Source organism: Sceloporus undulatus, chromosome 2 (genome assembly GCF_019175285.1).
Source record: "Sceloporus undulatus isolate JIND9_A2432 ecotype Alabama chromosome 2, SceUnd_v1.1, whole genome shotgun sequence".
Lineage (NCBI taxonomy): Eukaryota > Metazoa > Chordata > Lepidosauria > Squamata > Phrynosomatidae > Sceloporus > Sceloporus undulatus.
Window position 1 is genome coordinate 239,852,383 of NC_056523.1, and position 17,479 is coordinate 239,869,861.

The following is a 17,479-nucleotide window of genomic DNA, read 5'->3' on the forward strand; positions in this document are numbered from 1 at the left end:
TAAGATGCAAAATTTTTGTTAGCACCTACTCCTCTTTTCTTTATTTTTTGCATGCAGCCGCCAGGCTACAGGTTCCCACCTGCTCTAGATATAAGCCCTCAACTTTTACATTTGAAATGTTGTGATGTCCTTTCTCTGATAGGTTGGCCTATGTCGTCCTGGAGATTATGGCTCAGATGTCTCTCATTTAAATCTTCACAAAACCTTTTGCATTCCTCATGGAGGAGGAGGACCTGGCATGGGACCAATTGGAGTGTGAGTATTTGAGCGTTGTGATAAGAACGGTCTTTCCCCTTCCTTTATTACTTTAGAATTTAAGGTTACTCTCTTGAATTTGCTTACTTATGAAGAAGCCTGTGTGACTTTATATGAGGAAATGTGCACAGGATTACAATGTAAATGATCCAGTGCTGTGGAAAAACATATATAGTGGTACAAAGTAGGCAGTCAAGTTGAGGCATCCAGTCATGTGAAACTGGCAGGATAAGAAGGCCTAATGGCCAGAAATGTATACCATGATGCCTACATTCCTTCAATCCCATATATTTGAATAACTGCTGTCCTGAGAAAACTGATTGTATTCATGGTACATTAGTATCAGCATTTCTACCCCCCTCCAGTAATGTATTGTTCATTATTCATTATTTATGAGTAACAAGTAATGTTTCTCATTAGCAACGTGTTAGTGTTGTGTTTAAGTGTAATTGTTTTTCATATTCATTTTAATATACAAAACGTGGCTCAAAATGTCCAAAGTTTTCTCTAACAAAAATGTTTTGAAGTAAAAACTACTCATTACACCAAAACAAAACTAATGATGCAAGTGATAATTTCATTATTTTACAAAATAATGTCATTCCTCCCTTAATTGTTTCCCATCCACATTCTTCATGAAGATGAGGCGGGACTGGTTGTCTCTTAAGAATTGTTTGAGGATTACAATTTGGGGGATAGGAAGATGGGGACATTGGAGCTGTTATAGTGCATATGATGTGTTAACAAAAATTATATTGGTTATTTAAAAAACCTTTGTGTTATTGGGTTGGAAGTGATGTTGGAATGAAAAATATTCAAGTGGAAGTTTGTCCTTGGATACTGGACCACTTTCCTAAAACTTCTAAGCTAAGCCAACCAAGATCCTATGGCATGCTGGCAGACCAGAAGCCTCTCCCGCTATAGTTGTGGGTGAGAAAAGAGGCAGTAAAGGCTGCTTCTCCTGCCTGTCTAGTTTCTCTGATAGACAACAAGATCTGTGAGGGGGGCTGCCAGGAACAGCTCTGTTTTGTGTGGCCAGGGATTGGTTGTGGGGAATGCCCAGGCTTGTTTCTGGTGCTCTTGAGCACAGGGGGATGGAAGAGCATAAGGCTCTTCCTTCCTTCCTTCCTTTCTTTGTATTTAAGAACAGCCAGAATAAGCCTGGTGTACCCACACTGGCCAGAAAACAGCTGCACCTGGCAGCCTCCTGGTTCTTGTTATGCGTCTAGATGGGATATTTATGGAAGGAGGAACAGGATACCTCTTTCTGTGAGATCTGAAATTGCAGGTGTACTCCCCAGATACACACCATGTTCCACCAACAGGGTTCTGGTTCTAGTTTTAACATAGTGATGTTTCAGTGGAAGGGGAGCTTAATCCATAAATAGAAACTTTTGTTTGTTCATTTTTAGGAAGAAGCATTTGGCTCCTTTCCTGCCTAGCCACCCGGTCATTGCATTGCAGCATGACAAAGCTTCCAGCCCCCTAGGAACAATTAGTGCTGCCCCTTGGGGATCTAGTGCTATATTGCCCATTTCCTGGGCTTATATCAAGGTATTGGATTTCTATTACTTTCCCCGTCTCTATGCCTCTCTCCTTTCAAGACCTCATTCATTAATAGTCTTGGATCCTTCCCTGTTTTTAAAAATAAGGATGTGGACATCATTTGCAAAGAGATTTGGATTGACTGGACCCAGACTGGTAGATGTAAAAGGACAAATGTACAGTTGGACTTTCCCATCCACTGTTCTGTAACCACTGTAGCCACCTAAAAAAGTTGCTACAGAAGATTGATGAACTCTCCAAAACATCATAAAATATGTTGCCATGGGCTGTAAAGGGGTGAAAAAAATAGGGGAAAATCCATTAGGACTAGGACCACTGTTCACATAGAGATCTCCACTCTAGGGTGTAAAATCAAGTTCTGAAGGATATTCAGAAATGTACTTGTCCTCATAGAGCATCCCATTGAAAAATTGTGCATGAAGAGAATAAGTGAAGCTGGACATTCCAATTCCTCTCTTGCATTGCAGTGTATATATTTTTTCGACATTAATTTAAGATAGATTTCTTGAATGTCTTACCTGAGAAGGATATATATATCCCAGCTTGTAAATCCTACTAATTTCTTTGCTTCTGCATATTACTCTTCTGTGTTCTTCCAATTGCAAATGTTGAAGAGAACTGACTACTCTTGAAATGACCACTTTGGGGGCCAGTTTAAACATGTATTTCTGTGGGAAGAAAAAGGAGTAAGATGGAAAATGTCTGCATTTTCCTCACATTCTTCATCATTATTCTTTACTGTCCCTTTCAGATGATGGGAGGAAAAGGCCTAAAGCATGCATCTGAGATTGCAATACTAAATGCTAACTATATGGCAAAAAGACTAGAGAAGCACTACAAAATCCTCTTTAGAGGAGTCAAAGGCAAGTAGTATCATCCTGAATTCTCTTTTGCTCAACATGATGATGTCTATAGTGCTAGTACACAGTCAGGTGCAGCAATGAGGAAGGTATCAGAAGGTTATAAGGGTTTACGGGGCTTTCAGCTAGAGCCAACATTAAGCCAATAATGAAGCTAATAATGTAGAAATACTGCTACATTATTTGTACCAATATTGGTAGAGTGAATTGCCTCTTGAGGATAACCCATCTGCACAACTAATATGAATCATTCCAGCTTCTTCAGATGTTATGTATCTACATGAAGACTAATGCATATCAAGCTGCAATAAACCATGCCCCTCACCCAGCTCTTACCCCAATTTTGAAAGAGGCCAGCAGTGCACCCAGTGAAGAAGCAGTTTGTATGCCTGCAGTTATGTGTTTTAAAGTATCATCGTGTTTTTTCTTGACTGTCACAAAGGCCTCCTAACTTGTTCAGGCATGGCTGCAATATGACTGAAAACCGTTGCTTTAGCTTATAAGTAACTATAGCTCAGTATCATGTCTGAAGCAGTTAATATCAAGCTGCAGTTTGTGAAGCTGATTTGTTTCCATAAGCCATTGGTGAGATTAATCATAGTTTAGGGTTCATATAAAACACAAAACTGTGGTTAATTGACATCAGAACAGAAATTGCCTGCTCTTGTAGCTACTGTACACCAGAGGAGGAGAGGGCAGTCTGGGGTTCACCCACATCACTGTTTATTGTTGCATCTGAACTTGGCCACATTGCTGTCATATTCTACCTGTTTCATCTACCTGCCAAACATGTGCTCATGCAGACCATTGGGCTACTGGCACTCTAAATAACACATGCAGATGTGCATTTGTGGATGAATTCATCTTCCTCAAGAGTTGTGAAATCTATGTGCCCCCTGCCATTCCTTACAAGTTATTTGACCCGTTTTAATAGTCTATGTATTAAAAGCATGCAGAACTCACAGAGGTTATATTTCTGTTTACAAACAAGTGAAAAGGTGTATATTTCCTTTTAAATAAGCACTTTGGAGAACTACGGTGAAGAAATCTGTGGAAATAAAATTGGAATAATTCAGACAATCTTGTTTAAGCTGGTGTTTTACAATTAGAAGTAATAGTCTACAGCAGCATAATGAAAGTTAATGGTCAGAGTAAAACCCATAATTATAAATAATTTCAAAACAACAGCAATAGCAAGTACATTTATATACGGCTTATCAGTGCACTTAAAGCACTCCCTAAGCTGTTTACAATGTGTAAGCTAATTGCCCCCAGCAACCTGGGTACTCATTTTAGCAACCTATGGAAGGATGCAAGGCTGAGTTAACCCTGGAGCCCTGCCTGTGATCGAACTCACAACCTTGTAGCTGTGAGAGGCATTTAATCACCGCACCACCAGGGCTGCTCTTACGCTCAGATTTAATTCTACTGGTACAAAACTATAAAACTATATATAATGCATCTGAGGAAGTAGACTGAAGTCTACAAAAGCTCATGCTGCCAATTTCTTTCAGTTAGTCTCGAAGGTGCTACAAGATCTGTCTATTTACCGATTCTACAGACTAACACAGCTATATCTTTAAATTCTATATAAAACTTTGTTCATATGCAGGGTATGTGGCTCATGAGTTTATATTGGACACCCGACCTTTCAAGAAAACTGCAAATATTGAAGCTGTGGATGTTGCTAAGCGGCTGCAGGATTATGGTGAGAGATCAAAAAGACTGTGGGTGGGGGCACTGTCCCTTTTCACCACACTTTTTACTTGTTTATTTTCAATGTCATTCCATGGCTGATAATTTGCAGAGATGTTCATTGCATTTTCGTATAGCATTTTCATAGCTATACGAAGTCTGAATACATGGTGTGGGGGAGAGAGAAGATTGAGTCCACAAAGAATGGGAAGTGAATTTGTATCATGATATAAGCTGCAGGCCAGTAACTGGGTTTAGAAGATGGATCTCCTGTACTGAGAAAGGATATACAGAGCAAAAGAGCATTGATTGGGCTCTGCAGATGTTGTTCTCTTGTTTGGCTGGAATTCAAATCGCATTTACAAATGCATAACCCAAAATTACAATATCATATTCATGATCCCTACCTATTCAGTAGTGTAGGGAATACATAGGGATCATAAGTCCCTCAATCCTAATTTACTAGGCAACAGCTGCTGCAAATGACAGGGATCTCTTCTCCACCTGTCAATGAAGATGCAGCAGACTGATGTTCCACCCCTCTTCTTTCAGCAATCTCCAGTACAAGGAGGAAGTGTGACAGGTATCCTGTTTGTGGATGATACAGTGGGGATTGCTCACAAGGAGAGTGGGAACTTCAATCTGTTTATCCCCATTGGCAGGAGAACAGACTCCCATTTCTCTCAGCAGCTGCTGATTAGTAACTCAGGATTGGGGGGAGAGGGTTTGGGTTGGTGACACTCGTTAGCTACATAATTAAGATAGTTATGTAGCTAAGTAGCTGATCTAGAACACCCACAGTTTAGACCTTCTTATGATCTATTCTAAGCATGCATAGAGTCTGATAACTTTCCCAATAGCTCATGACCATAATTGTAATTAGAATTCATGTTTCCTAGGATTCCATGCTCCAACTATGTCCTGGCCGGTAGCAGGGACTCTTATGATTGAACCAACAGAGTCTGAAGACAAGGCAGAACTTGACAGATTTTGTGATGCAATGATCAACATTCGACAAGAAATTGCTGATATAGAGGAAGGGAGAATGGATTCTAGAATTAATCCATTAAAGGTTAGTAGTTTTTCAAAGCAATTGCCCATTTCATTGTGGCTAAAATCATGTCAAGTAGATTGGCTTTTGTAGAGGAATGAAGGGAGGGTGGGCTGGAATCTGCAGGCTATCCTTGAGATCCCAGAGCTCTCTGATTTAGGACAGTGAAAATAAATAATGGTATTAGTTTTATTGTGTCTCTTTTTCATTACAGTACTTTATAGGCATATAGATCTACTTAAGATTACTTAAAGGTCCCTACCCGATGGCCCCAGATTATGTGTGATCTCTGAAACTAAACAGTGTCAGGCCTGGTTAGTAATTAGAAAGAAAGCGTGTCAGGAAACACCAGGCAATGGCAAATCTTCTGTGAATAAAAAGTGCCCCAAAAAAAGCATGATGATGATGATGATGATGATGATAATAATAATTTTATTTCTATACCGCTTTTCCAAGAGATCCAAGCGGTTCACAAATTCAATAAAAATAGTACATAGGATCACTATAAGTTGGATTCAACTTCAAGGTACATATAGCAGCCACAGCAACAAGAAGGTCCACTCAATAGGCATTTACAAGAGGACTGCTCAGAGAGTCTGATCTAGATCCAAAGAAGGGTCATAATTAATAATTTTTATGGTTAATAATGAAGGGATGTACCACATCTTTCTCTTGACTAATGCCTTTGCCTCTGGTTGAGCAATTGAACTATGCTAGCTATTTGAATAACTGAATGAGATACATCATAAATCAATCTGAAAAGTCTTACTGGCTGATTTTACAGAACTCAGTTTGCTTTCCATGTTTTAAACTTTATTTTGTTGATGCAGATGTCACCACATACCTTGGCATGCATTGCTGCTCCGAATTGGGACCGTCCTTACTCCAGAGAAGTAGCTGTTTTTCCACTAGTAAGTAATGTATTAGCCCTATTACCTTAAATAATTATAATTTTATCAGGGAGCAATTTTTACAGGAAAGTACTTTATTAGGAACTTTCTAATTATGTTTAGATTTCTCAGAGAGAGGGGTATCTTTCCAAATTAGACATGTGCTAAAAAGGGAATTCTTCCAAAAGAAACACCTCTGGTATAGAAGGGATTTTCTTCAAGAGTGCTGTGGAGCTGGAAGAGTTCAGTTGCTTTCCCCACTGAAGCTTGATGTCACTGAACCATCTGCATATTGAATGCAGAGACTGCTTTGTTGTGTGGGAGACATGTCTGGTTTGGCCCTTGAATTGCTGAGGGTGCTTGTGGAATGAGAAAATGTCAAGTCCCCTGTCATTTGTTGGGGGAAATTTAAAACTTGAGTAGTTTGCAATACAGATTCTTGCTGGAAAAGAATAGAAAACTGAAATAAAAACTGAAATAAAAAGATATATGTAGAGATATGTTATGAGTACTTATATATGTCTACTGAGAAGTCTGTTTTCAGTAGAGCTTACTCCCAGGTAAGTGTGTAACCTAAAGTAAGTTATGAATCGGCCATTTTATGATGGAAACCAATATGAAGTGGCTTATACAGCAGACAGTTGCCTTATATTTTATTCTGAAGACATACAGAATTTGTACAGGAAAGATGAAATCCTTTACAGATGTCAGAACCACCTACCCTTGGTTATATTGTTTACAAATCTGTGGGGCTAAAGAATTGTAAAACTAATTGAATGAGCTGAACAGGGTTTCAGACTTCTCAATGAGGAGTTCCACCCTCAACTAATTTGCTTTTGAAAATGGGAATATCAAAAGCAGAGAGCTGTTAAAAGAAAAACAGATCAGTCGTCACCACAAGATCTGTGTGTGAGCCTGAACGCAGGACTGATTTTATTTCATTTTGATGTTTGTTTGATTTTTTTAAAGTCTGGATTTGTTCTCCAGTTTACATCAGCTGTTGCATGAAGCCAATGAAACTGGTTGTTGCCTGTTACTCTTCAATATAGCATAGTACATTGTGGCCAGGGCCTTGCCAGCATATTTCTTTGGGTCTTCTCCCTCTGGCTGCATGACTCCAGCCTGAAGAGGACAGCAGTATTCCTATTGCCAGTCAGTGTTTAGAAAGGTTCCTGGCCACCATTCACCTGTAGCTACACAGCTAAAAAAAGACTTTCTGCTCCAAGTACAGAAAGGCAATAGAGCTAGTGTGGCATAATGGTTTAAGTCTTGGACTACTGTATAACTCTGGAGACCAGGTTTGAATCCATGCTTGGCCATGGAAACCCACTGGGTGGCTTTGAGCAAGTCACTCACTCAGCCTCAGAGGAAAGTAATGGCAAATCTCCTCTGAAGAAATCTTGCCAAGAAAACCTTGTGAGAGGATTACCTTAGGGCAGTGATGTCCAAACTCTGGCCCTCCAGGTGTTGTGGACTTTAGCTCCCAGAAGCCTAAGCCATCTTGGCTAATGGTCTGGGAATCTGGGAGCTTCTGGCAGCTGAAGTCCAAAACATCTGGCGGGTCAGAGTTTGGACATCACTGCCTTAGGGTCACTGAGTCAGGAAACCCCTATGGTGTCTTTCCTTTTCCTAGCCTTACATGACTTGAGTCAGATGATGCTGAGGAACCCCCTACTCCACAACCACTTCTTGGTTGTGATGTGTCACCAGTACTACCTTTAAGTTGTGGTTGCATCATAGTATTGGTATTGTGAAAAATGGTACTAGTATTTTGTCACCAACACAATTACAGTTAGTATTAATTTTCTATAATACTATTCTAAATTTATCTTATTTTTTAAAACATTTCTCCCTGTTCTTTAGCCATTTGTGAAACCTGAAAATAAATTCTGGCCCACAATTGCTAGAATTGATGACATCTATGGAGATCAGCATCTGGTCTGTACCTGCCCACCAATGGAAGTCTACGAATCACCTTTTGATGAGCAGAAGAGAGCATCATCTTAGGACCAGCCTCCCTTTCTCCATTCAATCGCCCTATTTTTCTTTTGAAGTTACTGGGCTTAATCTTCCTTGCTACATTTGTTTATGAAGATGGATGGATTTTTTCCATCCCAGTGAGCAAACTTTATATACAATGTATATTTTTAAAATCTCTTATGCTGTTAAATTCTTGTGCAGCTACCTGTAAATATACTTGTATTAGGTGAAAACAAACCAACTTGATGCAGTGCCTCTGTTTCTCCAGCAGTCCACGCGGATGTGGCCTTGATCTGTTGAGAACCAGAGTTGCTTCATTGTAGTTAAGGATTAGAGGTGTATGAATAAAGCAAAAACTTTTTCTAAGCTGTCATAGCAATGTCTCTTCTCCTTCATGTGCTCCAGGACAAAGAGCAACCCTGGTTTATTTTGAAGGTCTGTATACTCCTCTGTCCTTTGGAGGAGGAGATCACACTGATGATCATCATCACACTGATGACTAAAATATTTTTAATATTCATTTTGTACAAACTAAAGACACAGACCACAGTTCAACACTGGTATGCCTAAACCTAGCAAAACATGCTCCATTACACCTCCCTAGCTAGAGCATTGTTGTTTATAGCAATTTTAAATATAAAACCTCCAGCATTAACAATGTCCTTTCAAGTATTTCCCCCCTTTATAAACTCCCAATGTTAGCATTCCAATAAAAATTATTGGACTCAGTAGCTTTCGTAGCCTGATTTAAAATAGGATTTTTGTAAAGGCTGTGATACTTAGACCCACTGTAACCACACTTTCCAGGTTTTTACTAATGAGGAGAGGCTTTGCACAAACTCATGGAGACTATATTGAGAAATAGGGGATCAAGCATTCTCTAGTCAAGCCTTTCCCAATCTGATGTCCACCAGATGTTCTGGGCTGTATTTCCCATCATTTCAAGCCAGTACAGGAATAGGAGTTAGTTTATTGTAACCTGAGTGCACCAGCTTAGAGGGCTCCTTTTGTCTTTGGTGACTTGAAAACAAAACTAAAACATAGCCTTACAAACAGTCCAATTGCAAAACCCTCTTCTATACTGTCACGATATGGAAATACCAGAGATACCATCACTGTGCCTTGTTGGACCTTGTGGTTGTCCTAGGTGGTACAGATCGCGCAAATGCACTGTGCTGGCACAGATTTTAGGTTACAGACCATGTGGCAACTGCACGGTCCCTAACCCTAGCATGGTGGTGCTATAAGGGCAATGTCCCGTCCATATGGGTACCACCATTATTACATGATACATCACTGTGCGTTGCTTACGTAACGAGTGCACCATTGGCACACTTATGTTTGCCAAGCAGCACAAAAAAGTCTGGCAGCTGCAGCATGCCTCCAGAGGGAAAAAGGTTACCGGCAGGCTGCCCTTTTGGGGCAGTCTGTCCCGTGCCTTAGACTAGAGAGAGGTCATAGTCATGTTCAGTTGCTGGTTGTAAATAGTCACTTTCTAATTATGAGGAGGCAAGTGTATGAAAACGTTTAATCAGTAAGATTTGATGCAAATTCTGAAACATAAATCTAATACAGTCAGCTCTCCATATCTACATTTTCTTTATCCACAGATTCAACCATCCATGGCTTGAAAATATTCCAAAAAGATATCAATTCCAAAAAGCAAGCCTTGATTTTACTATTTTATTTAAAGGACACCATTTACCCAATTGTATATAATGGGATTTGAGTATCCATGGGGGGGGGGGGGGGGGTGTCCTGGAACAAAACCCTAGCAGATACCAAAGGCCCATAAAAGCACTTTAAATAATCTGTGAATACTAATTCTTCCTATATAACCCTGAAGTGGCTTCACTGAAATTAGGAATTTTAGTCCTATTGATTCTGAAGGTGCTCCCTTACTTTCCTTTCATAGTGATAATTAACAGTAATATAGAACCCATGTTTCTCTTTAATTTCTTTTCTTTTAGATTAATAGTGTTCACTATATGTGAAACAAAGGTACTTCCACTGTGAAAAGTATTTCTGTACCTAGATTTTTTTTTTAAAAAAAAAATCCTTTACTTATTTTGCTTTCATGGATAAAAAAAACACTTCTTGTATGTGACAGTTGTGTGTTTTAGTCAGCTAGAAATGCTAGGGCAATTCTCACTCTAATTATGTACAATTTAACAGGCAACATATATTGCCCTTTAGTGGGTCAGACATGCAATTTGAATGATTGTTATTTCCTGTAAAACTTGGCTGAAAACACTCCAAATCTGGATTTGCTTGAAAAATAGGTCACTCATACTTTCTCAGCAATGCATCTAGTACAGTCTGCTAGGGTAATTAATGCAAGTGCAACAAACGGAATCTGAATTTATTTGAAATTAAAGGATGGCCATATATCCCTTACAGCACACATCAGAAAACAAAAACACTTTTAAAAGCAGCTATCTTACAATAAACAAATGTGCTGCAATGACTAAAATGGAATTACACATTGAAGACACTCATGCCGCCAATCTGGCTGCTATGAACTCTTCTAAACCTGTTATACAGAGCAGGCTGAAAAAAAGAAACACCAAGAGATCGCTCAAAATTTGTTTTATACATGTTTCCCAAAATTTAGCTTTTGTATAATGAGCACTGAAAGGTGATTTGATCATTGGAGCTGATGACACACAGGACTTACGATGATTTTTATATTCATAGCTCCAACCTTTGCACTCTGTGCTTATCAGCAAAGTAAGTAAGATGCAAACTTAAAGGCTTAGATTTACCACATACTGAAGAAGGCTCACGGAAGAGACCTCTCTGGCCCTCAGAAATGCTTCCAAGGAGTGGGAGACTGGTTGGCCAACACTGAGTAGAGAGCCTTTGAACGAGCAGAGATGTCCCAACACACACTAGGTCCCTAATCTGGCATGTGGTCTCCTCCAGACACGTTTGGGATGACTGCAGAGGAGAAATGAGAAAGTTCCCTTCTGCTTATGGCAGAAGGATCTTTGTTGTGCATCTGCAATCACCCTCTCAAAGAGACTGTAATTTTATACCCACTTACCTGGGAGTAAGTGGGTATAACAGACTCAACAGAACTTACTCTACTGAGAGCATTTAGCATACTAAAAACTGGGCTGCCTTTGTGTTTTTAGTTCTACTGCAGAGACTGTTTTGGCACAAGGTAGCTTGAACTTGTGTTTATGATAGTTTGAACTATCCTGGTTCCACACATCACTACAGTTAATTTGCAAGTTTCTACTTTCCATTTGAATCCCTTTCTTTGGCTTGTACTGTGAGGAAAGGGAAGGAACATCCACACTCAAGCAGCCTTGTTCACATAACGCCAAACCAACCTAGTATCTCAAAGCTTCAGTTCCCTAAATGCAATATAGGGGTAATACCAGCCTACCCTGAAGATTGCAGGGATTACTAAGAAATATATGAAATGTTCTATACAGTTTTAAACAAGATAAATATTGTCAGTTGTGATAACAGTAAATACAATCAAAAGAGATGAAAATGTCAGCTCCTCAAAACAAAAGACTTTTAAAATACATTTTTGTAACATACAGCTTTCCAAGGCAAACGCCCCAAAGACTAATCTAAATCCCAATTTATTTGCCCTGCTTATCAAAAATTTCAAATGGAATGTTATGTAACTATAAAAGACCTCCTGTAGGAAATGCTTACTTTCGGAGTGTTATGGCTGTAAAATACAAACAATTAACACTTTATGAATCATAAAATATTTAATAGGGAATATTCAGGGGAGAGGAATATGCTGTATATAAAATTTCAGATCACAATATGAAGCGATTTGAGCCCTCTCCAAGCTAGCGCTGCTCTCAATGCTGCATAAGATGTATTGCCACTGGTACAAGACCTACTAAAAGCATACAGTTTTACTTAATATAAAAGTGGCTTGTTTCATATGAAAGTTTTTACACAGCTAAGAGTGTGCTGAATACCCTCTTTAAGTGCAAAAAACACGAATCACTTTACATTAACAGCAACAATGCATTCATATTGTTCTCAGTCATTAGTAGTCAACTTGCATAAGATACCAGAGCACAATGACGCTCACAAAAATAGACTAAAAGCCTGTTCTTGCAAAAGTAGTAAGAAATACAGCATAATGGAAGGAAACACGCACACACACAAAAAAAGGATTATGCACACCACAGAATTTATGTCTCATAATAAAAACTGGCTTAGTGTTGTTTTCTTGTGAAAACAAACCACATGGATCAGGCAAAGCTAATATTCAGGAGGCAGTGTGTAGCTAACTTCATCTGGTGCACTCTTAAAATTCTCTGCAAATTGTTTTCCTCCGTCTGAGGTAGTTGCAAAAACAAGCTGAAGCATCTGCTGTGCCTATGGCCAGAGCTGAAGCTGCTGCTGCTTCTTTTTTCAGTGCACAAACTAGTTGGCATCTCTCCAAAACTACCTTCAGTGCTGAAAGACAGCTGAGAATTTGAAGTTCTTACTACACAAAAAGGCTGCTAAACAGGGAAAAAGACTGAGCTGCTTCACAATGTGACAGTAAAGTGAATCTCCTCAAGCCAGCTGGTCCACTGTTGAGTTGTCCTAGCTTCTCTTCTTTTTTTGCAGTCTATAAGTCATTAGGAGAAGTATGTCAGAAACAGAACATGTATCATCGTCCTTTGCTGTAACCAGGAAAGAACTGGTCAAGTAGTGTCTGAAGTATCTTGTTGGGAACCATGGTGTAGCCCTTTCCAAGGTCATGTCGGCAAGCAGGGCAGGTGAAGACTTCAGCTCTGAAAGAGCGCTGTAAACAGCTCTGTGGTACAGAATAAGAAAAATATTGGTTTAAGGTACTAAATTAAATCAGGTTTGTAAGAAATATACCAGACATGACTCTGCAATGGCATAAGATAGTACATTTAAATCACACAGATCACAAAGAAGAATCACAGAAATACTCCAAGTTGTAACATCATGGGGAAGTCTGATGAATTTAACTTTGCAAGGAGATTGCTTCCTGGATGGCCCTTTTGGTCTCTTCCAACTCTATGATTCTATTATTTCTTTACCGCATGAAAAAAGAATGGGGTGCATATGTTTGAGGCTTGCTATGGCTCACAAATGTAGGGAGAACCCATGATTTTATATTTGAGCCTGTGAGAAAAATGTGAAAATATCCAGGCACAGCCTTTCATGCCTTTGAGAGCTGGATAAGCCTCTTTAAAAAAGTATAGTGTGAAGTAACGGAAGAAACAGAGGCAGCAGTATTGCATAAGCAAAAAGCACCTTGGCAAAGGATCCTCCAGTCTGCCAAATAAATAAATAATTAACCCAAACATTTGGAAGAGGCTAGATATGTTAGACTTGTCTTGGGTGTGTAACCTATTGTGAATATTTCTACTGCTGTTTGGTGAGAAAAATTCAGCTGTGGTGCTGTAGCTGATAAAAACATGGCAACAGACCTTCTGCAAGCAAAACCATTCTAGAAACTCAGAGATTATCTTTCTGTGTGTATGTCCAGTTGATCTGGATTTTGTAACTGGGATCAGGATGGAAGGGGACATATGGAATTCCCCACATCTATGTTTTATGTCAGTATTATACTTTTTAGCCTCAAATATGCTGTGGCTGGATAATCCAATCTTTCTCTCATAGGCTGTAACATAAGAAAAAAGCATGGTTTCCCTCTAGTTTAGTAAGGAATTGGTTCCTCATTCCTAGGCTTACATTGCCAATGTACTCTAAAATCAACCATAATAATAATAATAATAATAATAATAATAATAATAATAATAATAATAATGATGATGATGATAATAATAATTTATTTATACCCCGCTCTTCAGCCAAGGCTATCAGAGCGGCTTAAAATTTGTTAATTAGACCCCAATACTCCTCCAAACTCTGGAAGACCTTATTTAAACTGAATGTTTAGTGTTAGGTTGGGGTCATAACTGGAAGGAAAAGGGATTTAGCACAGGACAGTAGATGTGAAGGTATAAGCAAAGGCAGTCTCATGGTCCACAACACATTGATTCAACATGGACTATGAACTGGGCCTGTCTGATGAAAACAATAATGAAGGATAATTATCATCTCCCAGTTGTCCTCAAAAATTAGGAAACTACACTGTGTGAGGTCAGAAGAGCTCATGTTGATTTAGGTCAGTGGTTCCCAACCTGTGGGTCGGGACCTCTTTGTGGGTCAAATGATCGTTTCATGGGGGTCGCCTAAGACCATTGGAAAACATCTATTTAATTACAGTTATGAAGTAGCAACAAAAATAATTTCATGGGTTTGTGTCACCACAACATGAGGAACTGTATTAAAGGTTCACAGCATTAGGAAGGTTGGGAACCACTGATTTAGGTAGTCTACAATTCAACCAGAATTTTGAAGCCAGCTCTCAAGCATGATGGCTATCAAAATTTCCAAAACTGTTTACATATCAATTGCAAACTAAGTCAAGATTTTCAACATTAGGGATAGAAATTAGAGCAGGATCCTAAAGCTGATTTCAATGAAAAAATTAAGAAAGTGCATACATCCTCTCCTTTATAGACACTGAATTATTTTGATCATACTAGATCATGCATCTGGAAAGAAAGGCAGGATATAAATTCAATAAATAAATAATGCCCATGAATTGGGAAAGAAACGTAATATTGTTTCCAAGAAAATGTAAAATAACTTTTATCCCATTTTAGGGTCACAGAATCAGAGCTGGAAGAGACCCCAAATCCGGTCCAACCCCTGCTATGCAGGAATACACAATCAAATCACTATTGACAGATGGCCATCCAGACTCTGTTTAAAAACCTCAAAAGAAGGAGACTCCACAATCTGAGGCAGTGTACAGTGGTACCTCGGGATACGAAATACCCAGGTTACGAAATTTTCGGGATACGAAAAAATCCCATAGGGAATCATTGTTTCGGGTTACGAATGTTTTTTCGGGTTACGAAAAAACTTTTGGTGCTTTTTTCGGCTTTTTCGCACGGAATCGCGGCTTTTCCCCATTAGCGCCTATGGCAATTCGGCTTACGAAGGCTTTTCGGGTTACGAAAGCGGCCGCGTTACGAATTAATTTCGTAACCCGAGGCACCACTGTATTCCACTTTAAATTGCAATCTAAACTATTCCTCTTTTTCAATGACTATACAAAACAATACTATCGCCTTGGGAGCCATTGTGGGCTAGGAAGCAATATCCTAATTAACTAATTTATTAATCAATTAATATGAAAATATCACAGGCATCCTTAACCATGGTATGCAATTTTACCATTCTGACAAAATGAAAACAACCACTCAAATATACATGTAATCTGAGTACTGCTTTTTAAAAAGGGACAGATCCAGTTCTAAAATGACAAGACCTTCAACAGAATCACAAATCAAAAGATCACAAATACTTACTTTGCAGACGTTGTGGAGGCACTCTGTGGTCACTGGTTGGTAAACCAGCTCCTGACAGCAGACACACATAAAAGATTGCTCCAGTTTCTTCAAAAAATTCTAAAGAGAAGGGAAATATAACTCAGCTGGATAGTGAAATTCTGATTACCTTTTCATCAAAAAGGAATGTTCCTACAAAAATACCCCCCTCCATTAGAACATTAGGTCTGAACTTTGCTCCCCATTTTAACAGAATATTAACATCTAGTCATTGAAGGAAAAGATAAAAATGCAGAATGAAAGTAAAAACATACTGGTCCTTCCTTAAGAGAAACTAAAACTTCATCCCACAGTTTCTGGTTCAGAGAGTCTTCCTGAATCAACCACTCCTGTTGCTGAGTTAGATGAAAAGCTTCTCTTTTCCCTCCATCTCCCATCTTCATAGCTTTGGCTGTGTTTTCTGGTTCTTCTATACCTTCTGAAAAATATATATAAACCAGCTCTTTTAAAATTCATTCTTAGATTACCTACATTATCTCTAATGACAGGCTTATTGATGAAATTATATCAACCTATCTCAATAAGTGTTATTGTATAAAACAAGACAATAATATATAGAATAATGTTTAAATAAAGTAAAATAGGTACATATTATATGAAACCATATTCACATTTCTTCTTCAGTTCCTTCCTTGTCACCTTGTCACTTGGCATGTTCTGGCAAAATATCTGTCTGCAAGGAGTACCATACAGCTAAATTTAATAACTTTATTCTTAGAGAATGAATATATGCTGGAAAGAGCTATGTGAGGCACTGATCACCTTTTCATATAAATAACCAGTATTAGGATGATGAATTTAATTCCTTCGGAGAGTTCTAATTTTTTAAAAAAATCTGCTGGAAGTTTTGTTCTGGCCTAAAAAATGAAAACCTCAGATCTGTAAAATAAAGTGTTATAAAACCACAATACATTACTTAAAAATTAAGAAAATGCTATATAATGTTACAAGTATCATATATTTTTATTTTATTTTATTTTATTTATACAGACACAGATAATGGATTCTCCAACTGTAAATCTTTTGGTAATTATAATGGTACCACCAGTACACAAAAGGGAAATATTATCAGGCGGGGGGGGGGGGGGGGTAGGATGAGGGATCACCAATGTTTGCAGAAATACAAATAATGAGGACTTTCTTACAGAATACCAACAGATGTGGGGAGGACAGACACAAAATAGAAAGGTGTATTCTGGAAAGGAATAAGGCTGGCACCTTCAGCAACGAGATTTTGGCAGGTCTAACTTCTGTTAACTACTAAAGCAAAGGAAAGTAAAAGTGTACACTAAGATAACATTAACTGGACCTTGAAGAGAAGCAGACTCCTCTCATTTCTTTTAGCCAAGTTATATCTAATAATCCATGTACTTTTCAAGATAAGTCATGTTAAACAGCAGAATAGTATTGTAGAAAGATCTTGTAGAACCTCTGAGGCTAACAAAGAAAGAGTTGGCAGCATGACCTTTCACAGACTAAGTCTTCCTCAGATGTTATTGGACAGATCTGAATGTATCTGAGGAAGTAGACGTTAGTCTATGAAAGGTCAGCTGCCAAATTCTTCTTTAGTTAGTCTCAAGGTGCTACAAAATCCATGTATATGTATCTGCAGGGAAAGACTCTTAATAGGCTAGGGCAGACCAGAGGCTATTAATTTCTTCTACTCCCCCCCCGCCCCCCCCCCCGGTCTAATAAAATATCTGGCCAAAGAAAGACAACGTTTGTGCTAAAAATTTGACTGTGAATGAAACTATT

The 17,479-nt window shown here is 38.7% G+C and overlaps 2 protein-coding genes across 2 annotated transcripts in view; one reads left to right on the forward strand and one right to left on the reverse strand.

The window, feature by feature from the left end:
* The window catches only part of GLDC (glycine decarboxylase), a 46,452-nt gene extending 37,789 nt beyond the window's left edge, over positions 1 to 8,663 (forward strand). The window contains 7 exon segments of the mRNA XM_042447749.1: positions 143 to 255; positions 1,668 to 1,809; positions 2,573 to 2,684; positions 4,294 to 4,389; positions 5,276 to 5,448; positions 6,258 to 6,338; positions 8,181 to 8,663. Of these exon segments, the coding sequence (XP_042303683.1) occupies positions 143 to 255; positions 1,668 to 1,809; positions 2,573 to 2,684; positions 4,294 to 4,389; positions 5,276 to 5,448; positions 6,258 to 6,338; positions 8,181 to 8,324 (861 nt within the window). The 3' untranslated portion in view covers positions 8,325 to 8,663.
* A 1,975-nt stretch (positions 8,664 to 10,638) lies between these two features.
* The window catches only part of UHRF2 (ubiquitin like with PHD and ring finger domains 2), a 64,642-nt gene continuing 57,801 nt past the window's right edge, over positions 10,639 to 17,479 (reverse strand). The window contains exons 14-16 of the mRNA XM_042450338.1: positions 15,979 to 16,142; positions 15,686 to 15,784; positions 10,639 to 13,083 (exon numbers count right to left, since the gene is read on the reverse strand). Of these exons, the coding sequence (XP_042306272.1) occupies positions 12,937 to 13,083; positions 15,686 to 15,784; positions 15,979 to 16,142 (410 nt within the window). The 3' untranslated portion in view covers positions 10,639 to 12,936. The remainder of the gene's footprint in view (positions 13,084 to 15,685; positions 15,785 to 15,978; positions 16,143 to 17,479) is intronic.